Here is a 17,486-nt window from a genome sequence, read left to right as displayed (position 1 = left end):
CACACAGACACTCCTGGGAAAGGCTGGCACAGGTTCTCCAGCTGTGCCCTCTTTCTGCCCAGACTATAAGGTAGTACTGACTGCCACCAACCACTAATATCGGTTACTATAAGGCCCTTCTCAAAGGGTGACCAATGTAGTATTACTGTTATCCAAATAGTAAGTATGCTGAACAGCAAGACTATTGGACTGGCTTGGACAGTATCACCAAATACATGCAATGTACTCTATGAGCTTAACTTATCTCTACACAAAACAGCCACAGTTGAAAAATTACAAATATTTAATAATAAATAATAAAAACACAAGACAATACCCCTCAATTCAACGTAGTGCTAATCAAGAGTTCAGATATCACAGGAAACTTTTAAAACAATATTGTAGGATAGTCTGACTTAAATACAGAAAGCAGCTAGGCTAATCTGGCTATATTTCTATCTAACTCTAAGGGAAATACTAAGTTTTAAATATTACTTACAAGGCAAAGTACTGGTGAGTTGTTGTCAGCTTCAGAGAAAATCCAAAATCCTCAATCTTTCTCTCTGAGATAGTCTTAAATTGATATACATATTACTGCTGAGTCATTTCACATTACATCATTTTTGACACTTCTGCTGAAGTTTTCCAGGCGCACAGAACTCAACATTTAACATTTGTTTGTAATCTTGGAAACTGCCAGGAAACCACAGCAATAAAGGACACTTTACATATAAAACCTAGTAATTAACTCTTGTCCTAAGACAATAGAAATAATGTCTTAGTCTAGGCATCCTGTCTCCCAGCTTGAGATCAAACATTCACAAAAATACTTCACTTATCAGCTTTCTTCCAGCAGGGTGCACCGTGGTTACATTTGTAAAGCTCAGAACATATAACACAGTTTTCTTACATATAGTTTTCTTACATTTGTAAAAGCACACCTGTGGATTATATTAATATTTACAATGACATAGAATTATTTACAAAATTCTATCTAGCTGGGCTGGCAGCCTTCACAATGGATATTAAGACAAATCATGAACTTAAATAAACTTCTGAAACTAATGACAATTATAATTCCTTTTTTTCTGTAGAAACTAAGAAATAACACCCAGCAGCACTCTGAACTTATCAAAAATGGTACTAACCACTCAGATCCTGTGCACATAGCAAATATACTTACAGACTAATTTAGTGCAAATGTTACCCCAGAAACAACTTTTAAGACCACAAATTCTTGACTCCGTCACACCTCCTAATATCACACAGGAACACATACTAAAGGTGCTTACTAATAACAAAAAATACTATTTCTATGGGGCCTGATAATTTAGCTGTATGCCTAATAAATTTATTTATTTACTGTATTTGTTAACTGGGATAGTCTACTGGGCAGGATTTTTACCCCTTTTTGATGGAGTCCAGGGGAGAAAAGCTCCGTGTTGTATAACAAGTTAAGACACCAATTAATTTTGTTCTTAGACATAAAGACAAGATACAACTGTGTACTGTCTCAGGAACACTGGAAATTAATAGTTTAGTACAGAGACTGCACTGCACACTAGAAATTACATAGTTTAATACAGAGATTGCATTGCAGATATACTTAGATACTTTACTTAAATAAGTCCTTGTGGAACCCCTCCTTAAATTATTTAATTTGAGCTTATCTACAAGATTTGTACTTGAAAAATAGTGGCCTTGGCAACTACAGACCTATTAGCCTAACTATTCTGGATTGCAATACCATGGAATACATAATATTAGCCATAATAAACTATGATATCAAAAATGTTATCAGGCTAGACCCACAACAGTTTGACTTTATCAAAGGGAGATCCTGCCTATTTAAATTAGTAAACTTCTTTTTTGAAGGTCACATAGATGAATGGCAGTGGTCATTCTATTTGATTCTCAATAAAGCGTTTTACATTGTGCCATATTTAGGCATCATAAAAAGCTAAGTGCCTTAAAAGTAGATCCATACATGGTGAGGTAGCCAACAGGTTGAAAGACAAACCCCGCAAAATTAAGGTGGCAGGCAACTCCTTAGAAAGGATGAAGATAACAAGAACTGGGATCCCTCCTTTTCAGCACTTACTTCTTTGATCATCAGACCTGGAATCAGCACTTTTGGTTAACTTAGTGTGAATGATGTTCTTCTTTTGGCTTTTCCCGGTTAAGGTCGCCACAGCGGAACTCCGGTCCGCTAATGATTGGCAGTAGATTTTTGCAGTGTTGAGGTGCCAGCCCGATGCCCAACCTTCAGTGAAGGCACACCCATTCACGCATGTCTTTTGAATGCCACTCGACCACGGGGAGGACATGCAGACTCCACACAGAAGGCGCTCCAGCCGAGAATCGAATGGGAGAACCTCTTGCTGTGAGGTGACAACGCTACCGTTACACCACCGAAGCTTTTCCACCACCACGGCTTCTCTACGATTGCAGATTGGGTATTATTGTCAATTATACCCTGACCCCCCATTAATATTCCAAAACATGCACGCTGATTGGCCAGCGTGCACATTGTAAATTGACTTATACTAATGGAAAAAGGTCTGGTCACCCGGACTTTTTCCATTAGTATAAGTCTCTTTTAAAACACTGTCTTGCTATGTTAAAAGAGTTTAACATAGCAACACAGGTTTAAAAAAAGCAACGGAGATCTCCGTTGCTTTTTTTAAAGCTGTCTCGCTATGTTAAACTCCTTTAACATAGCGACACAGTATGTAAAAAGCAACGGAGATCTTGCTTTCTCCGTTGCTTTTTTTTAAAGCTGTCTCGCTATGTTAAATGGGTTTAACATAGCGAGACAGCTTTAAAATAAGCAACGGACATCTCCGTTGCTTATTTTAAAGCTGTCTCGCTATGTTAAACCCATTTAACATAGCGAAACAGTAAAAAGCAATGGAGATCTTTCTTGCTTTCTCCATTGCTTTTGGCCACAGCTCTGATGTACTGCGTAGGCATGCGCAGTACATCAGAACTGCCGCGGATACCAGCCAGCTGCGGAAGGGCAGCAAAGAGGCATTTTACAATGCCATTATTTAAGAAAAGTAATGATTTCTTTTCTTAAATAATGTCATAGTATAAAAGCAATAACCCACTTCCGGGTGTGGGTAATGCGGGATTTACCCACGGTTGTCTTTGTTTGGTCCCTCGGGCTTCGCCCTCGGGACCAAACCACGCCAACCGTGGGTAAATCCCGCATTACCCACACCCAGGCGTGGGTTATTGATATAGTCTCCCACTAATACCCATTTATCAAAGCAGGAACTACCCTTGTAAACAAGTGGTATATGAAAAAGGGGCTAAATTTCAATGCAAAAAGTATAATGTTGTCAAACATGTTGTCATGGATCTCAGAACCAATACCTTCTCTTTCAACACCTTGTAGAACCAGTAGTCAGGAAATCCATCTACTCAGCACAACTAATATCAAAAGGCATATCATCCAGACCAGGTTTAAAGTCATCAGTATCTTTTTTTATGCATCCCATTTGCTGAGTACAGTGCTACCTTGAAGATGTACCTGTCTAAGTATATATTAATCAACTGGAAAGAACATAGAGGTTTCGAGGCAAAAAGATTGTGTGCCTGTAGGTCCTTGTACTACTAGGAAAGTTCTAAAGTGCTATCCCTTTAGTCAATTTCTTAGAGGGTCTTACATTGTGCTATATGCCTTGCATTCTGTGAATTAGCGACCACATTGTCCTTGGTCTGCTGTATCTTCGCAATCAAATAATGCCATTAATACCAGAATTAGGGAATTAAATTTCCACTAACACACAAATAAAATACATTGGAAAGAAAGATTTACTACCGAACATCTACTCCACCTCTGGAACAAACCTCATCTGCAAGTTGAATAAAGTGGCATCCTAGTATCCATCATATAAAACCTGAATGACAGAATGTATGCCCATAAATTTACTCCTGGACTGAACTGCTTTGCCCTTCTTGAGAAGGAGGCTATAGCATGAGTGTGGGTATTATCAAGCTGTAAATGGTCTTGTGACTTAATTATCTCATATTGCTTATAATCCTGTGATACTATGAAGTAAAGTAAAGTAAAAACTTCATTTAGTTGTTGCATCATCTTCTTGGGTACATTTCTTAAATTAATTTATCTTCTTGGCAGACTTAGGCAAAAGTGAAATGTGAAAAATACTTTCGGGTCATGTTACAAACAGATCCTCTTTGTTCTGATGGAAATAATCTCCAAATGACCCAAAGTACTTCTAAATTATGACTAGGAATGATCTTCTTTGTTCTTATGCAATAAGTTCTACTGACTGCGTCAGCTATATGCCTTTGCCTCAGGGTTTATACAAAAATTTGCTGTGATATTTTTCAAGATTTAATAGAATTAATTGTAACCCAGCTGGAGTTAAATAGAAACAGAAATATTTCTGGAATGTAATTTGAAGTGTTTTGTGATCAGATTTCACATTAACAGTTTTGTCATAGGTTCATAGGTTAATTGATGAGTACTAGGCAGGCAGCCTGCAGACCATTGCAAGCATAGCCAAAAAAAAAAAAAAAAACAGAAGGGCAAAGCAAGATAGACTGAGTGAAATTTGAGGCTGCCCATCCAGTTACCTAGGTTAACTGTAAAGGTAACAAGAGTGCTGCTTTGCTTGATTTGTAGAGGATGTTTGTTCCAGAGCTGAGGAATATATTGGGATATGAATATGTCACATCAACACGTGTTATTTATCTGAGGTACCATTAGTAGGAACAGAAAGTCAAACAGGGTTGGATCCTTCATGACTCAAAAGGGTAGGCACAGATCTCCATGGAGGAGTCTGTAAGAAAAGGAGTACAGAGAAAAGGCTGACAGTCTCTCTTGACAACTAAGGTTTTTTAAGATCACTGATCCTTTTAGTTATTAATCTCCGAGGTTGCTCAAGTTGTATGATATTTTTAGACAAATACATGCCAATTCGTGTATTACATTCAATAGTGGGTCTTATAAGATACAAGTAAAGATGAATTTAAACTTCTTTGTATTTAGTGGAAATGCTTTTGGAAATTAGATGCGACAGATTAAAGGTTTTATGAACTACTGTGGAGACATGATGGTCAAATGTTAAGGAATTATCAACAAGAATGCCTAAATCCCTTATAACAATATCTGATTTGAGGGGTGAATCACCTATATGATAAGGGAAACAGTTTTGTTGACCAAAATAAACTATGACATACATTATTACACTTGTTTGAGACCATTGTCCTTGCACCAGTTGTTAACATGGTCTAACCCATGTTGGGGTAATTGTGTCTCAGTTGAAGATTGAGTAACAAAACCCAGTTAACAGTCATCTGCAGACTTAATTAATTATAAGCCACGCGTGGTGGCCTGAAGGTCTGAGAAATAATGTCAGAGAGGAAAGGACCCAGAACTAACTGCTGTACACCACTGGTAGCTTTTTTAATTTCTGAAATGGGACAACCAAATCCAACCATCTGAGTTATTTCAGTTAGCTATTCACAGCATGATGTAAGGATTTATATTCAGATTTACATGTCTGTCAATAACTCCTGCATGGGGAATAGTATCAAAGCCTTTGGTCATCTCTAGATATGTTGTATGCACTGGATAACCACTGTCCACTGCTTTAGTTACTGTTTCAAATAAATTAAAGAGGTTAAAAAGGCAAGATCTTCCTTTGCCAAAGCTGAATTCATGAGGGTCCAGGGTTAAGAAATTTTCAATATCCAGACTGTAGTCACAGAATTTCTGACAGACTTAATCAATAACAAAAAAATGCCAATATTAACTGAACAAAACAATTAAAACTGGAATTCAGTTAAAAGAATTTACTGAACTTATGCATTGAGTTAAAAAAAAACTCTTCAAAGTTTAAACATGTACTGAAACCAGTCACATTTAAACACTAAATACACCTCACACAGAAAAATAATTGATCTAAAGGAATGCTTTTCAAGGTATCTAATTATTTAATCTATATGATATTATAGTTTTACATTTCAGTAAAGAAGATGTCTAGTAGAAGTAACTGCAGAAAGAAATAAAAAAATTAGATTGGCGAGTGAAGAAGTTAACCTTTTAATAAAACCAGGGTCAAATGATAGACATTGCAACTTAGCTTTATTTTATCCTACAGTTTTTATTCTAGAAGTATAAGAGAAAAAACAATAGTTGTAGAATCCTCAAGGCTTATGACAGCTTTGAAGTATTTAGTTTAAGAGCAGTATTCATCAACAGAGGGGGCTAAATTTGAAACAATATTTTTTTGAAAGTAAAAGAAAGAATTAAAGGAATTTACAGCTCTAACATGTGTAAACAGCATACACAGACCCTGAAATTCATTGACACCTCCACTAAGTGTACCCCAATCTGAGTGAACAGGCAACACAAGCATAACTCATACCTTCTTCCTCTTAATTTTAGTCTTCCTACTGGTTTTCTTGCAGCTTTAAATGCTGAGGAGGATTCATAAAGATTACCACAAAGTGTAGACTACATGTACATTTAGTATAATTTTTCCTGAGTTACTAGAAAGCAGAAAAAATGTGGTAAGGATGTTCTTGAATACAGACTGTGAAAACTTAGTGTAGGTGTTATTGGATCTGGCCCAGAGTTTTAATAGCCTTTCATGCTAATGCAATAATATAAACATTAAGGAGCCCCTACATTACGCCAGCTGCACCCTGCTTTTGTTATACGTGTAGCATTTTCTGTTGCTTTTTATGTGGTACACACTACAAGAAAACTGACTTCTCGGATTCCAGGTAACATTAAGAATACATTATAAAAACACAACCTTATTTGTATTCATTTTCCAATGTTTTTATTTTTATGTTATAGATTTCACACTGAATATGCTTTGCGAGGCAGACTGAGAGAATTTACTAGATTATAAAAAGTATTCCTGGCACATTAGTTTGAACAGTCCAGTCACCCAGTTTGAATAATCATTTAAATTTTAAAATTACATTAAAGTGAAGGCATGTAAAGAAGAAAAAAAAAGACAAGGAAAAGTTTAAATAATAATAGTTTTTTTTCTAAATTCCATTGGTGGGGATCATGTGACTAATGCATTTATTGTCTTCTGTTATTTATTTTCTCTTGAAGTCTGTAGACAAAAACACTTACTATACATTTTATAAATAATACTGTAACGCATCCTGGATTTGAGCATTTATTTATTTTTATTTTACTAATATTTATTCATGTCAGTAGAGTTTTAAATTTGAGATGTTTTATGAATTGTTAACTCCCCTTCATTAGTATACAAGCCCATGCTACACATACTATGCAAAAGTTTATGATTCATAGCCCTTCTCTCCGTGCTGTTTTTAGTGACAAGTGGTGTGGGTGATGTTATGCAAGGAACATAGACTGATGATATATAAAGGAGTATGTAAATTAGATTACTTAGTTTCCTTGTGTGAGTGGATAGATATTTTGTAATCTGACAGTGTGTACCCTTGCACAGGGGTAATAATGAAACTGATGATTGCCTGCAGTTATGTTGAGGTTTTTAGAATAGTTTATTACTGCAATTTAGAAAACAAGATGTATGAGTATCAATTTAAGTTGCACAGTATCTGAATAAGTGTGGTGGATTATGAGATTTTTGGAGAAATAAGGTACTTAGGAAGATGTGAAGGGGAAGATAAAGTGGGTATTTTCAGCATTCCATTGCCTCAGGGCAATAGGTTAACCATGATCTATTTGTAGACTTAAGATGATAAAAATAGTTTAGTAATTCAAATTTCATTTGATTTTTTTGTTGAGAAGATTTATCAGAGGAAATGGTATAAAGTTAAGGAATCCTAGCAAAATATACGCTGCTACGTTATTAAAACATCCCTCATGTAAAATGCACACAGTTCAGTTCAGCAGATTTTCCACAGTGAAACAATAATCATATTGCAATGTTGGAAATAATTTAATATTTAATATACAAATCATACATGAATATTTGTATGAAGATTATGTGGAATGAATGTGTATGCTGTATAGAACTTACAGGAATATAACTGCACAGCTGTATGTAAGATTACATAAGTTTCAAGAACATATAAAAGGCTTTAAAATGGTGAGGACATCTGGTGCATGAAAGCTGTCAAGTGATGTCACTTCTTACGCATAATCTAGGTTCTAGACTGAACATTGTATGTTTGTGACTTGTGCTTAAAATGAGAGTAACAAGGAAGAATATTCTTAAAAAAACAAGACTACTGTATTATGCATCTACTTGAAAAGATTGTCTCATAGAATACATGATGGCTTAACAGGTTATTACAACATAAAATATCAATTATCCATTGAGGAACGCTGTGTTCCTTTGGGAGTAAGAGTCATTATTTTATGGACACCAAGAAAAGCAACACTATAAGAAATCTATGCTGGTCAGACTGATATTGTGAAAATGAAGATCCTAGCATAAAAACCCTTGAGGTGGCCAATGCTAGGAAAAGGAACTGCGTACATATGTTAAGAATGCATAACCTGTTGGATGGGACAGGTGATGCCTACAAAAACTCCGCTGCCTTTGTAGGATTTTCCAGGAAGATGTTTGAAAAGATTACATATTTATTTTACAGTTCTTGTATGAACAATGTATTTATAACTCTGATGGATGCTTACTTAAAATTAGATTATGTTGTAAGCCACAGTATGCAGACTGAGAAGATATTTTAATACGTGTGACTTAGTTATTGATAATGGTACTTATTTTACTTCAGACGAATTTTATCGCTATGTTAAACAAAATGAAGTTACCCATTCCCTTTGTTTATAAGGACACGTGCCAATGCTATTTTAGCAGAAGTAAGACACTTGCCAAGTACTGAGTTGAATGTGGACACTACAGAACTATGCTCAGATGTGCAACAGTCAAACCCGGAAGAACTTTCTATTTATTAATTTACATTTGTTAACCAGGATAGTCCAGCATGGAAAGCATAGACTCCAATGCTGAAAATTAACTGACTAGTAAAATTATATAGACAATGATGGTAAAAAATCAGCACAATGGTGAAAGTGGATTAAATATTTCATTTCTAACCCTCTGTACACTCCCTGGGTGGAAACGCCTACCCCGTATGCTGTGACCCAGAGACATTTCAGAGGAATTGGAATGCTAACGTATACATTTAAATTTTCAGAAACACTTGAATCAATATCAGGACAGAAACATTAACAAAAGGCTAGAAAACCACCTGAATGACTGATTTATTCTTCTCCATATGGTCTCCTGTAGCAGTAAATGACTCCTTCTGAATGCTCACTGACTTTTTACCTAATATGTCTTTATTAATAACCCCAAACTCCAACAACTGTAGATATGACATGTTTCACCTTTTCTTAAGGGCTTGTCAATATAGCATAAGTGGATAGCCTAACCATTCAGAAGCCATGTAACTGAAACACTTTTGTATGTCCTTAAGGGGTCATTAGCATAGTTCCCACGAGCCTCCCTTACAGGGGGCTTAAGTTATTACATAGTGAAGTCACTGGTTTGCCAGGATCTTTTTGGATGCTTTTACCTATCAGTTTTTTTCTGAGTGACCTAACTGGTTTTTGTAATGTGGCTTACTTGCGGAATTGTGTGGTCACCCAATTGTTATGGACATATGGATTTGTTATTAAGTTGAGTGTTGTCAGAAGACGTTTTAGCAATACAATTATGCTGTAGTTATGAGGCATAAAAAGAGAAGGCATGTCATGTCTGCAGCTAGTGGGGTTTGGCCTTATTGATCTGCTATACTAAAGATTTATAAAAACCAAACAGTACGTAAGTATTAAACAGCCATATAGGTGAAACATGATGCTCTTTCACAGGTAGTTTAAGAAAACATACCATTAAGGTACTGGTTTGCCAGTGTCTTTTCAGATTTTTTTTTTTTTTTTGCTGTAAACAGATCTCTCTCTACTCCAGTTAAAGGACTAGAAATGACATTTTATTACTGAACAGAAATGTAATTATGACTCTTAACTCATCCTCTCCAAGAGAGGTCTGGAAGTTTGCACTGCAACTTCCAATGAGAGGAGCCTAAGCTTTTTGATAGAATCAAATGATGTCCTCACATTTCCAACAAACGTTCATATCTCTGTAAACATAAGGGTTAATAAAGAGGTTTAAATGGCAAACTCTTCAGCACAAACTATTTTTATAGCAGTTGTGCTCTTTAGGTTCTAGGTCTTAAACTGGATTTTATAAGTCACAGTAGACACAGTAACTGTTAAGTTTGTAATGTTTTTGTAAACAACTTACAGTATGTCAGCAACCACTCATGTTACACACATAACTGTCAACAACATTTTATTCACCCTGCTGACAGGTTTCATATCAGGCTAAGCAATTCTATTTGTTCTGCTTGGTTGCTGAGATATTAAGAAAAACATGACATTTCTGACAATATGAATAAATATTATGTAAACAATTTATCTTTACCTGCGCTAGACAGGAGTGAAATATCAATATAGTTATGTTTGTCATTGTGTAAGCTTTAAGATGAAATATTTTACTAGTTTCTTATGTAACACAGTTTTGGAATTATTAATGCAAATATGAACAAGCAATATTTGATGCATAGACACGTCAGTAGGATGTAACTGCAGCAACACCTGGAGGCATCACCCGGATGTAATGAATTAAACTGAGAGGCAAACTGGTATACTTAGCTTTGATATCCAGTGACAGTACTGTATCACACGGCAGTGTCAAATGCATCTGTGTGGTTTCACAGTGTTCAGAAAATAAAGTGTGCCCAAAGATTAATACCTATACTAGGTGTACATTAAGTGTACAGAAATCTGAATGAAGAAACAGCACATATTCGTCCTCCTAATTTTAATTTTAAATATCAAGGGGATTCATAAAGGCTACCAAAATGTGTAAACCACATGTACGCTTAGTGTAATCTTTCTTCATGACTAGAATGCACAAAAAATGAGGTAGGGATGTTCTTGCATAATGATTGTGTACACACAGTGTACACTTATTGTAGGTTAATAAATCTGGCTTCATGGTCTCTTCATGTGTTCTTTCTTAATACATTACAACTCTATGACAGTGGCGTAATTGGCATGCTTTCCACTGTTCTTGAGGACATGTCACATGTTGCTCTTGGTACATAGTAAAGTTGTCTGTGAATTACTGTAAGAATATTATGATGGGATGTTCTGCATATGACCTGACTTGATGTTCACTGACATTTCTCTGATTCTATTTTTAGTCGAACACATCTGGCTTTTTGAGTGCATTTTACATCACTCTAATCTTTAGCATTCTGTATAAAATCTAAGAATTTTTTTACCCTTTTTGTCTAAAACATGAGGCACAATTCTGCTTTGTGATTCATAACACTGATGTTGCATGTGGTAATACCACAAGACTACTTATAAAGTAAGGTTATTTACTATAGATAAACTGCATTAATTTAGCAGTTATAGACGATATCATAGTACAAAAAGACATTATGCTTCACAAGTTACTTATTTCTTGCCCACTAAGAGTTTAAATACTTTCACACTGCCCCACCTTCTATAGTACACTTGTCTTGTCTGATCTCTGCTAGCTACAGTTCAACTTTGAATGCACCCTTCAGCTAACAGTGTCAATAAATAGCTGCTTACTGTTCCATTCTCAATATATATAATGGTCATTTGCATTGCATATGAGGCAGTTTTGCATGTCTGTATAGGATAATGTGACGCATATGCCTAAAGACACAGGATATTTAGATTTTATGTTATGATGCTATGACAAAGAAGAAGGAAGTTCCTGCTATTTTGCATAATTAAATTTACTGCTTCATGCATTATGGAGTCTAAAGCTGGCATAAGATGACTACATTTACCTAGAAATAAATGGCAGCATAACTTCTGAGTAAGGAAATCAATGATCGGGTCATGGAGAAAAGTAACAGGATCATTTATAACTCACTTCTAATGCTGACTAAAACATCTCACTCTGGTATTAATATACTAATAACATGCATGCTGTCATTTTCTGTGAATGTGAATGCTTTCATTCTGTGTCTCCCACTACACAGCCTATGTAGCAGTAGGTTGTATCATAATATTATGGGGAGAGGGGCTTCCAACTGAAATGTTAGTACTTGAAATGCGGAGTACCGCAGAAAAACTGAAAAAAAATCCAAAAAGACCAACAAGCCCGAAAAGAGCAAATCTTGAAAATCAGTCTTCTCCTTAAAACTTCTTTTTGCAGGGGGCAAGCCCCCACCCCCAGACTTATATACGCCAACTCTGAGATCACTATACCTATGCAAAATGGGAATATTACAAGAAATGGCATCTTGGACTTAGAATATATGTCTGTTCTTTCAGCTATTCAGGCTCTGCATTTCAGGACACTCTGTAAGGCATCCTAACATTCCAAATGGTTACTGGGGGAAGCCTTTGGCACAGCTTGTGACATTGCCAGCCCAGTTATCTGGAATTTTTTAAGTAATTCTGTCACTTGAAAATATTAATATGATTATATAGAAATGTGACACTGCCAGCCCAGCTATCTGGAATTATGTAAATAATCATATGTCATTTGTGTATAGCAATATGATTCATATGCTTGTCCTACAAATGTAAGAGAACTGTATGCTATGCACTGAGCTTCAAGAATGTAATCACAGTGTACCCTACTGGAAAAGAACAGAAATGTATATAAGCTATATACCTGTGCAAATGTATGTTTTAATAGTAGAAGCTGGAACATGCAGAGTTAACTTGCAAAACTTCAAGAAAATAAGTCGAAAAGTAAAGTGTTTTATGCTTGTATCTCAGTTTCAGTGCAGCAAACAGACACAATTTCTAGAGCTAGAGGTTTCCCTATTGTCTTGAAACAGAAATAATTACTAGGTTTCAAATCTAACAGTGTTTAATTGTTTTATGACTTCCATTTCTGAGCAATCATCTGAAAGATATGTATTTTTTTAAGTTTGTGTTAGCCTGGGAACTGAAGGCAGGTAACAAAGAGTGATATCATCCAGGCTAACCCAGCAGTAATATGTGATATTCATTTAAGAAATCTCTCAGAGAAAGACTGTGCATTTTGTATCCTGTCTTTGACCTGGAAACATTCATCATCAGTACTTTTGCCTCCATGTCACTCTGTAAGTAGGTTATTTAGGGCATGATATCTTTTAGATATAGATAGGAATATAGTAAAAATTAGTTTTGATGTTTTTTGTATTTATTTGAGTCTGCCCTGCAATGTTGTTTTAAAATATTTCCTGTGATTCTGAACTTTGAGTATTGCCTTGTTCTTTTATCATTTATTATTAAACATATTTAAAACTTTTAATTGTGGCTGATATGTATAGAGATATTTAAGCTCAGCGTACTTGCATATGTATTTGGTGACATTCTATAGGCCACTCCAATAGCCTTGCTCTTGATCAGACTTACCATTTGGATAATAGTAACATTACACAGTAGGACTGGGCACCCTCTGTAAGGGCTTTAGAGTAGCTGATAAGTAGTGATTGGTGGCAGTGATAACTACCTTATATTCTGGGCAGAAGGGGGCATAGCTAGTAAACATGTGCCAGCCTTCCTCAGGAGTGTCTGTGTGTTTGTATATAAATCAAATCTCAAAGTGTGTGTGGTATGTCAGCTACTTGGGCATGGAAACAAAGCACTGGTTGGATAGAGTGGGTGCTGGAGGTTTTGGCTTGATCACTCAGCTGAGATCTTAACCCTACAGCTGTGCCAGTGGGGAGTCTTACTGGTGATCTGAAGAAAGAGGGAGAAACCAGCCCCAGACTGACTGTGATCTCTGTGTGCTCTTAAGAGAAATTGTACTTTACTGTGTGTGTACTTGTCATCCTCCCATTATGTATGTCCCTCACTGTTGCCAGTGGTGAGGATTGAGGGTCCTTGATTAATGGACTAGTGCAGGGGTGTCACAGAGCTCTAGCCATTATTTTATGTATTTAAACTATTGCTGTTAAATTAGGCACAATGTGATTGTTACAGTCTAACAATAGCCATTAAGAAATAAAATACTGATAAATCAGAAAAAATGTAGTTCAGTCAATTACCCGTGAGATGAGAAATAAATAAAGGATATCTGTCAGCAGCTAAAGGTAATAAACAAAGAGATAGGGATTAGTTACTAATCAGAGAAGAAATGTTAAAGCATTACTGTATAAACCAAAATGTCTCTCATACATTTGACTTTTGCATTATGATATGAACTACGATGTTTTCATTTATTTTGTTTAATTTTTCAAGTGTATTTATTTAAAATATTGTATTTGTTACTGATCTGCTATTCTAACTTATAGGTAATCTTGTGTGTTTATTCTTCTGTTGAGGTGGTATGACAGCTGAGCCAAAAACCCCTCTTCAACCATGAGGTGGGCACTTGGAGGTATCACACATGGATGAATACATATGTTATGTAAAACTGTGCTAAAATATGTGATAGGAGGAACATTACTATAAGGCTACACAAATGAAAATGAAGAAAACAAAACAGACATGAAACCAAACATGACAAAGCAGTAACACATAAACCACAGACAAGGGAGGACAACTTACTTAATACCGTGTATGAAATAACTCAACAAACATTGCTGCATGGGATAAAATATCACAGATAGTAAAAATCAGAGTGCAACTACAAATAAAGCTTTTAAAATAAGACTAGAAATCTATACATGATGTTACCTATAGTCTTCAGGAATATGAAAAGTTTCATTTTTTTTTCTAAAATGTTGATGCCACTTTTTGGGAATAATTTAGTAAGTGCTGACAAATATAGGGAGACACAGAAAAATCTGAAGGCAGTGGATCAGGAGAGATATATGGAGAGAAGTGAAATTGTGCCAAATGTATAGTAATACATGATTACAAAATGGATAGTGCAGGGCAGATAAGAGAAGAGGACTGTTCCTTTACATACCTCTCAACTGTTCAGAATTTTACAGAATATCCAGATTTTTCCATTTTTGTCTGCCCCTTGTAAAATTGATGGTTTTCCACAAATCAGTGAGGGTTATAATCGCTAAATAATAAAAGAAGCTGAGTTACTGATTTGATATCCTTAAGAAGAACCTGTTATTCTAACAATGTTCTAAGTTTATAAGTTTAATATTTAAAATCTGTCCCTATTTTAGCCTTCATCTCCCCATTACTTTTGGCTTTGTCCAGATTTCTTGTACTATGAGGTTGAGGCGCATTTTACTTCATGTAGAATTAGTGCAAAGGTTAAAGGCTATAATGTGGGAGGTTTATTGGTGGAACAGGAGGAAGAAAAAGAGAAAAATAGGTTGTGGAAAGGCAATGCTGTGGCATATGCTTGCAAAGACAAAGGATGTAAGATTTAATTATTTGTTTTCACTTTCTTATAGTCCCCTGATGTGAACATTTTACAAATGACTCAGCCTGTTTCTGGAGGCATAGCAGAACTCTAAATGAATAAACAGAAGTGACAAAAGAAAAGTAATATCAGTGTCACAAAGTTCAACAAGACAGAAACAGATCATTCTTTTGTTCTCTTTGTTTGCTAGATCTTGGTTTTAGATGCCAAAAATTATATAGATTTTTATACATCAGGCTTCATAGCAGACATAAAATCTATCCCACAGACTATACTAATGATGTTTTCTGGCTGCTGTTCCTATCAACAGCTGCTGGTGTTACTATTTTTTACTCATTTATGAAGGAAATTTTGGGAGTACTGCAGTACGGAATGGCATGTGGTAAGAGACACAGAAAAGGTTGTTTGTGACAATATGTCACTTTTTTTATTTTTTCCCTGTTTTCTTGCCATGTGTTCAGAGCAACCCTGACCTGACAGCAGAAGGAAAGCCTGTGGCGGCTTATGTTCATCCACCTGACCGTGGCATATTTTGTGTGAGATATGCTCACACAGATGCTGCTTTAAAATTTGGAAAGAGTACAACAATGGAGCTGTATTATTATTATTAATGAACTGTCATATAGCCAGTATACGGTAACTCAGTAGCAGTAGGATCCCACTTTTAACTCATCATGCAAATAAGACAGTGAAAATCAAACAAGACCTTGTGACTTGACAACATTTCTAGTCTAAAATATAACCCTGCTCATCTAAACTGAAAATCTAAAGCTTGTTAGTACAGCCAGTTTATTACACAGTATTTTTACTATTACCATAAATAATTAAAAACAAATTCTGTACATATTTCATGTTTGATGGATTGTGTATTAGCTTTGGCAATGTTACTGCATTGTTCACAGCTGAGTAGAGTCGACAGAATCTTGCTACATTTCTCCTTCATTAGCTCCAGCAGTATTAGCCATGCAAACGGCAGTGGCGTAACTGATATAACACATTATCACTGATTATTTTGCAATACTGCAGCTCATTCGGTGTGACTTATAGCTAGAAACACTTACAGCTGTCTTCGTCTTCCATGAACACTTTGCCAACGTAACAGGCATAGACAAATCCAAACAGCTAGGAAAAAAAAGACAAAGAAAGAAAGACAATTAAGCAAGGGAACAGCTGGAGCAATATAACTAAACATGTTTCAATCGCATAATTTCCAAGATGTCTGTTATCTTTTTACAAGGAACTGTCAAATATGTTGTCAATGACTTTGAAAAGTTAATTAACAAATATAGTCTGTGGGTCAAAGCAATAGCTTGTATTGCTACAAAATGCCGAATCAGTTTTTTTACTTTCATACAAGACCATTTACCTGTCAACCCACATACAAACTCTGAATAAAGCATCTGTAACCTCAGCAATGGAAATGAACATTAAAATGACAAGAACAGAACAAGGAACACTGTGTCAGTGTATAATTAATGATGAAGACAGATAGCCTTTATCAAGTTCATAATTAAAAGCTTGCCTTTGCTCATTAGGGGTACTAATAGTGCAGAGAGGTCACAGTGTCTGCTTATGTTGTTTTCTTTTCTTAGTAAGTACATAGATACTTTTTAGATAATACTACTGGAATTCTTCATTAAAGGTCCTAGGCACATACTAAATAGGTCAGCATTGTTGTAGATACAAAAAGAAGAAGGAATGCACCATGCATGGGAAATCATTTCCAGGGTTATGAAATAGGGTTATCCATTTGGTAATTTTGTGCAGAGAGCTAAGGATATCATCTGTTAAACAGCTACATCCTGTAGTATATGGTTTGATTCCCTCATTCCCTCAGTCTCCATTGGACTGCTACATGACTCTGAGCAGGTCAGTTAACCACACTATTCTCCTGGGATTCCACTGAAAAAAGGCCTGTGCCTAGCTGCTTTATCCTGTTAAAAAGTAAGTAAAAATGTGTTTTTCATGGCTAGTTGAGTAAGGCCTTTATGTTAATAAGCGGCATGTCTAACACTAAGTTATAGTTGCTATATCATTCATGCACTTCAGCTAGACAAGCTAGCATTGATGATAAGTATGGCAGTAATGCTCCCCACAGCCTATATGAGATGTGGAGTACAAACAAGAGACTAGAGTACCATGGTTTCATTGAGAAGGTAGGTGCACAGCTCTGGCCCT

At 35.8% G+C, this 17,486-nt stretch overlaps 1 protein-coding gene across 1 annotated transcript in view; it reads right to left on the bottom strand.

Annotated features, from left to right (window-relative positions):
- Positions 1–17,486, bottom strand: part of NKAIN1 (sodium/potassium transporting ATPase interacting 1) — a 1,468,559-nt gene that overhangs the window by 642,727 nt on the left and 808,346 nt on the right. Inside the window, exon 5 of the mRNA XM_044089645.1 lies at positions 16,370–16,430. Within this exon, the coding sequence (XP_043945580.1) occupies positions 16,370–16,430 (61 nt within the window). The remainder of the gene's footprint in view (positions 1–16,369; positions 16,431–17,486) is intronic.

This window comes from Protopterus annectens, chromosome 1.part1 (genome assembly GCF_019279795.1).
Source record: "Protopterus annectens isolate FY-2018-M chromosome 1.part1, PAN1.0, whole genome shotgun sequence".
Classification (NCBI taxonomy): domain Eukaryota; kingdom Metazoa; phylum Chordata; order Ceratodontiformes; family Protopteridae; genus Protopterus; species Protopterus annectens.
This window is presented reverse-complemented; position numbering and strand designations above follow the sequence as displayed.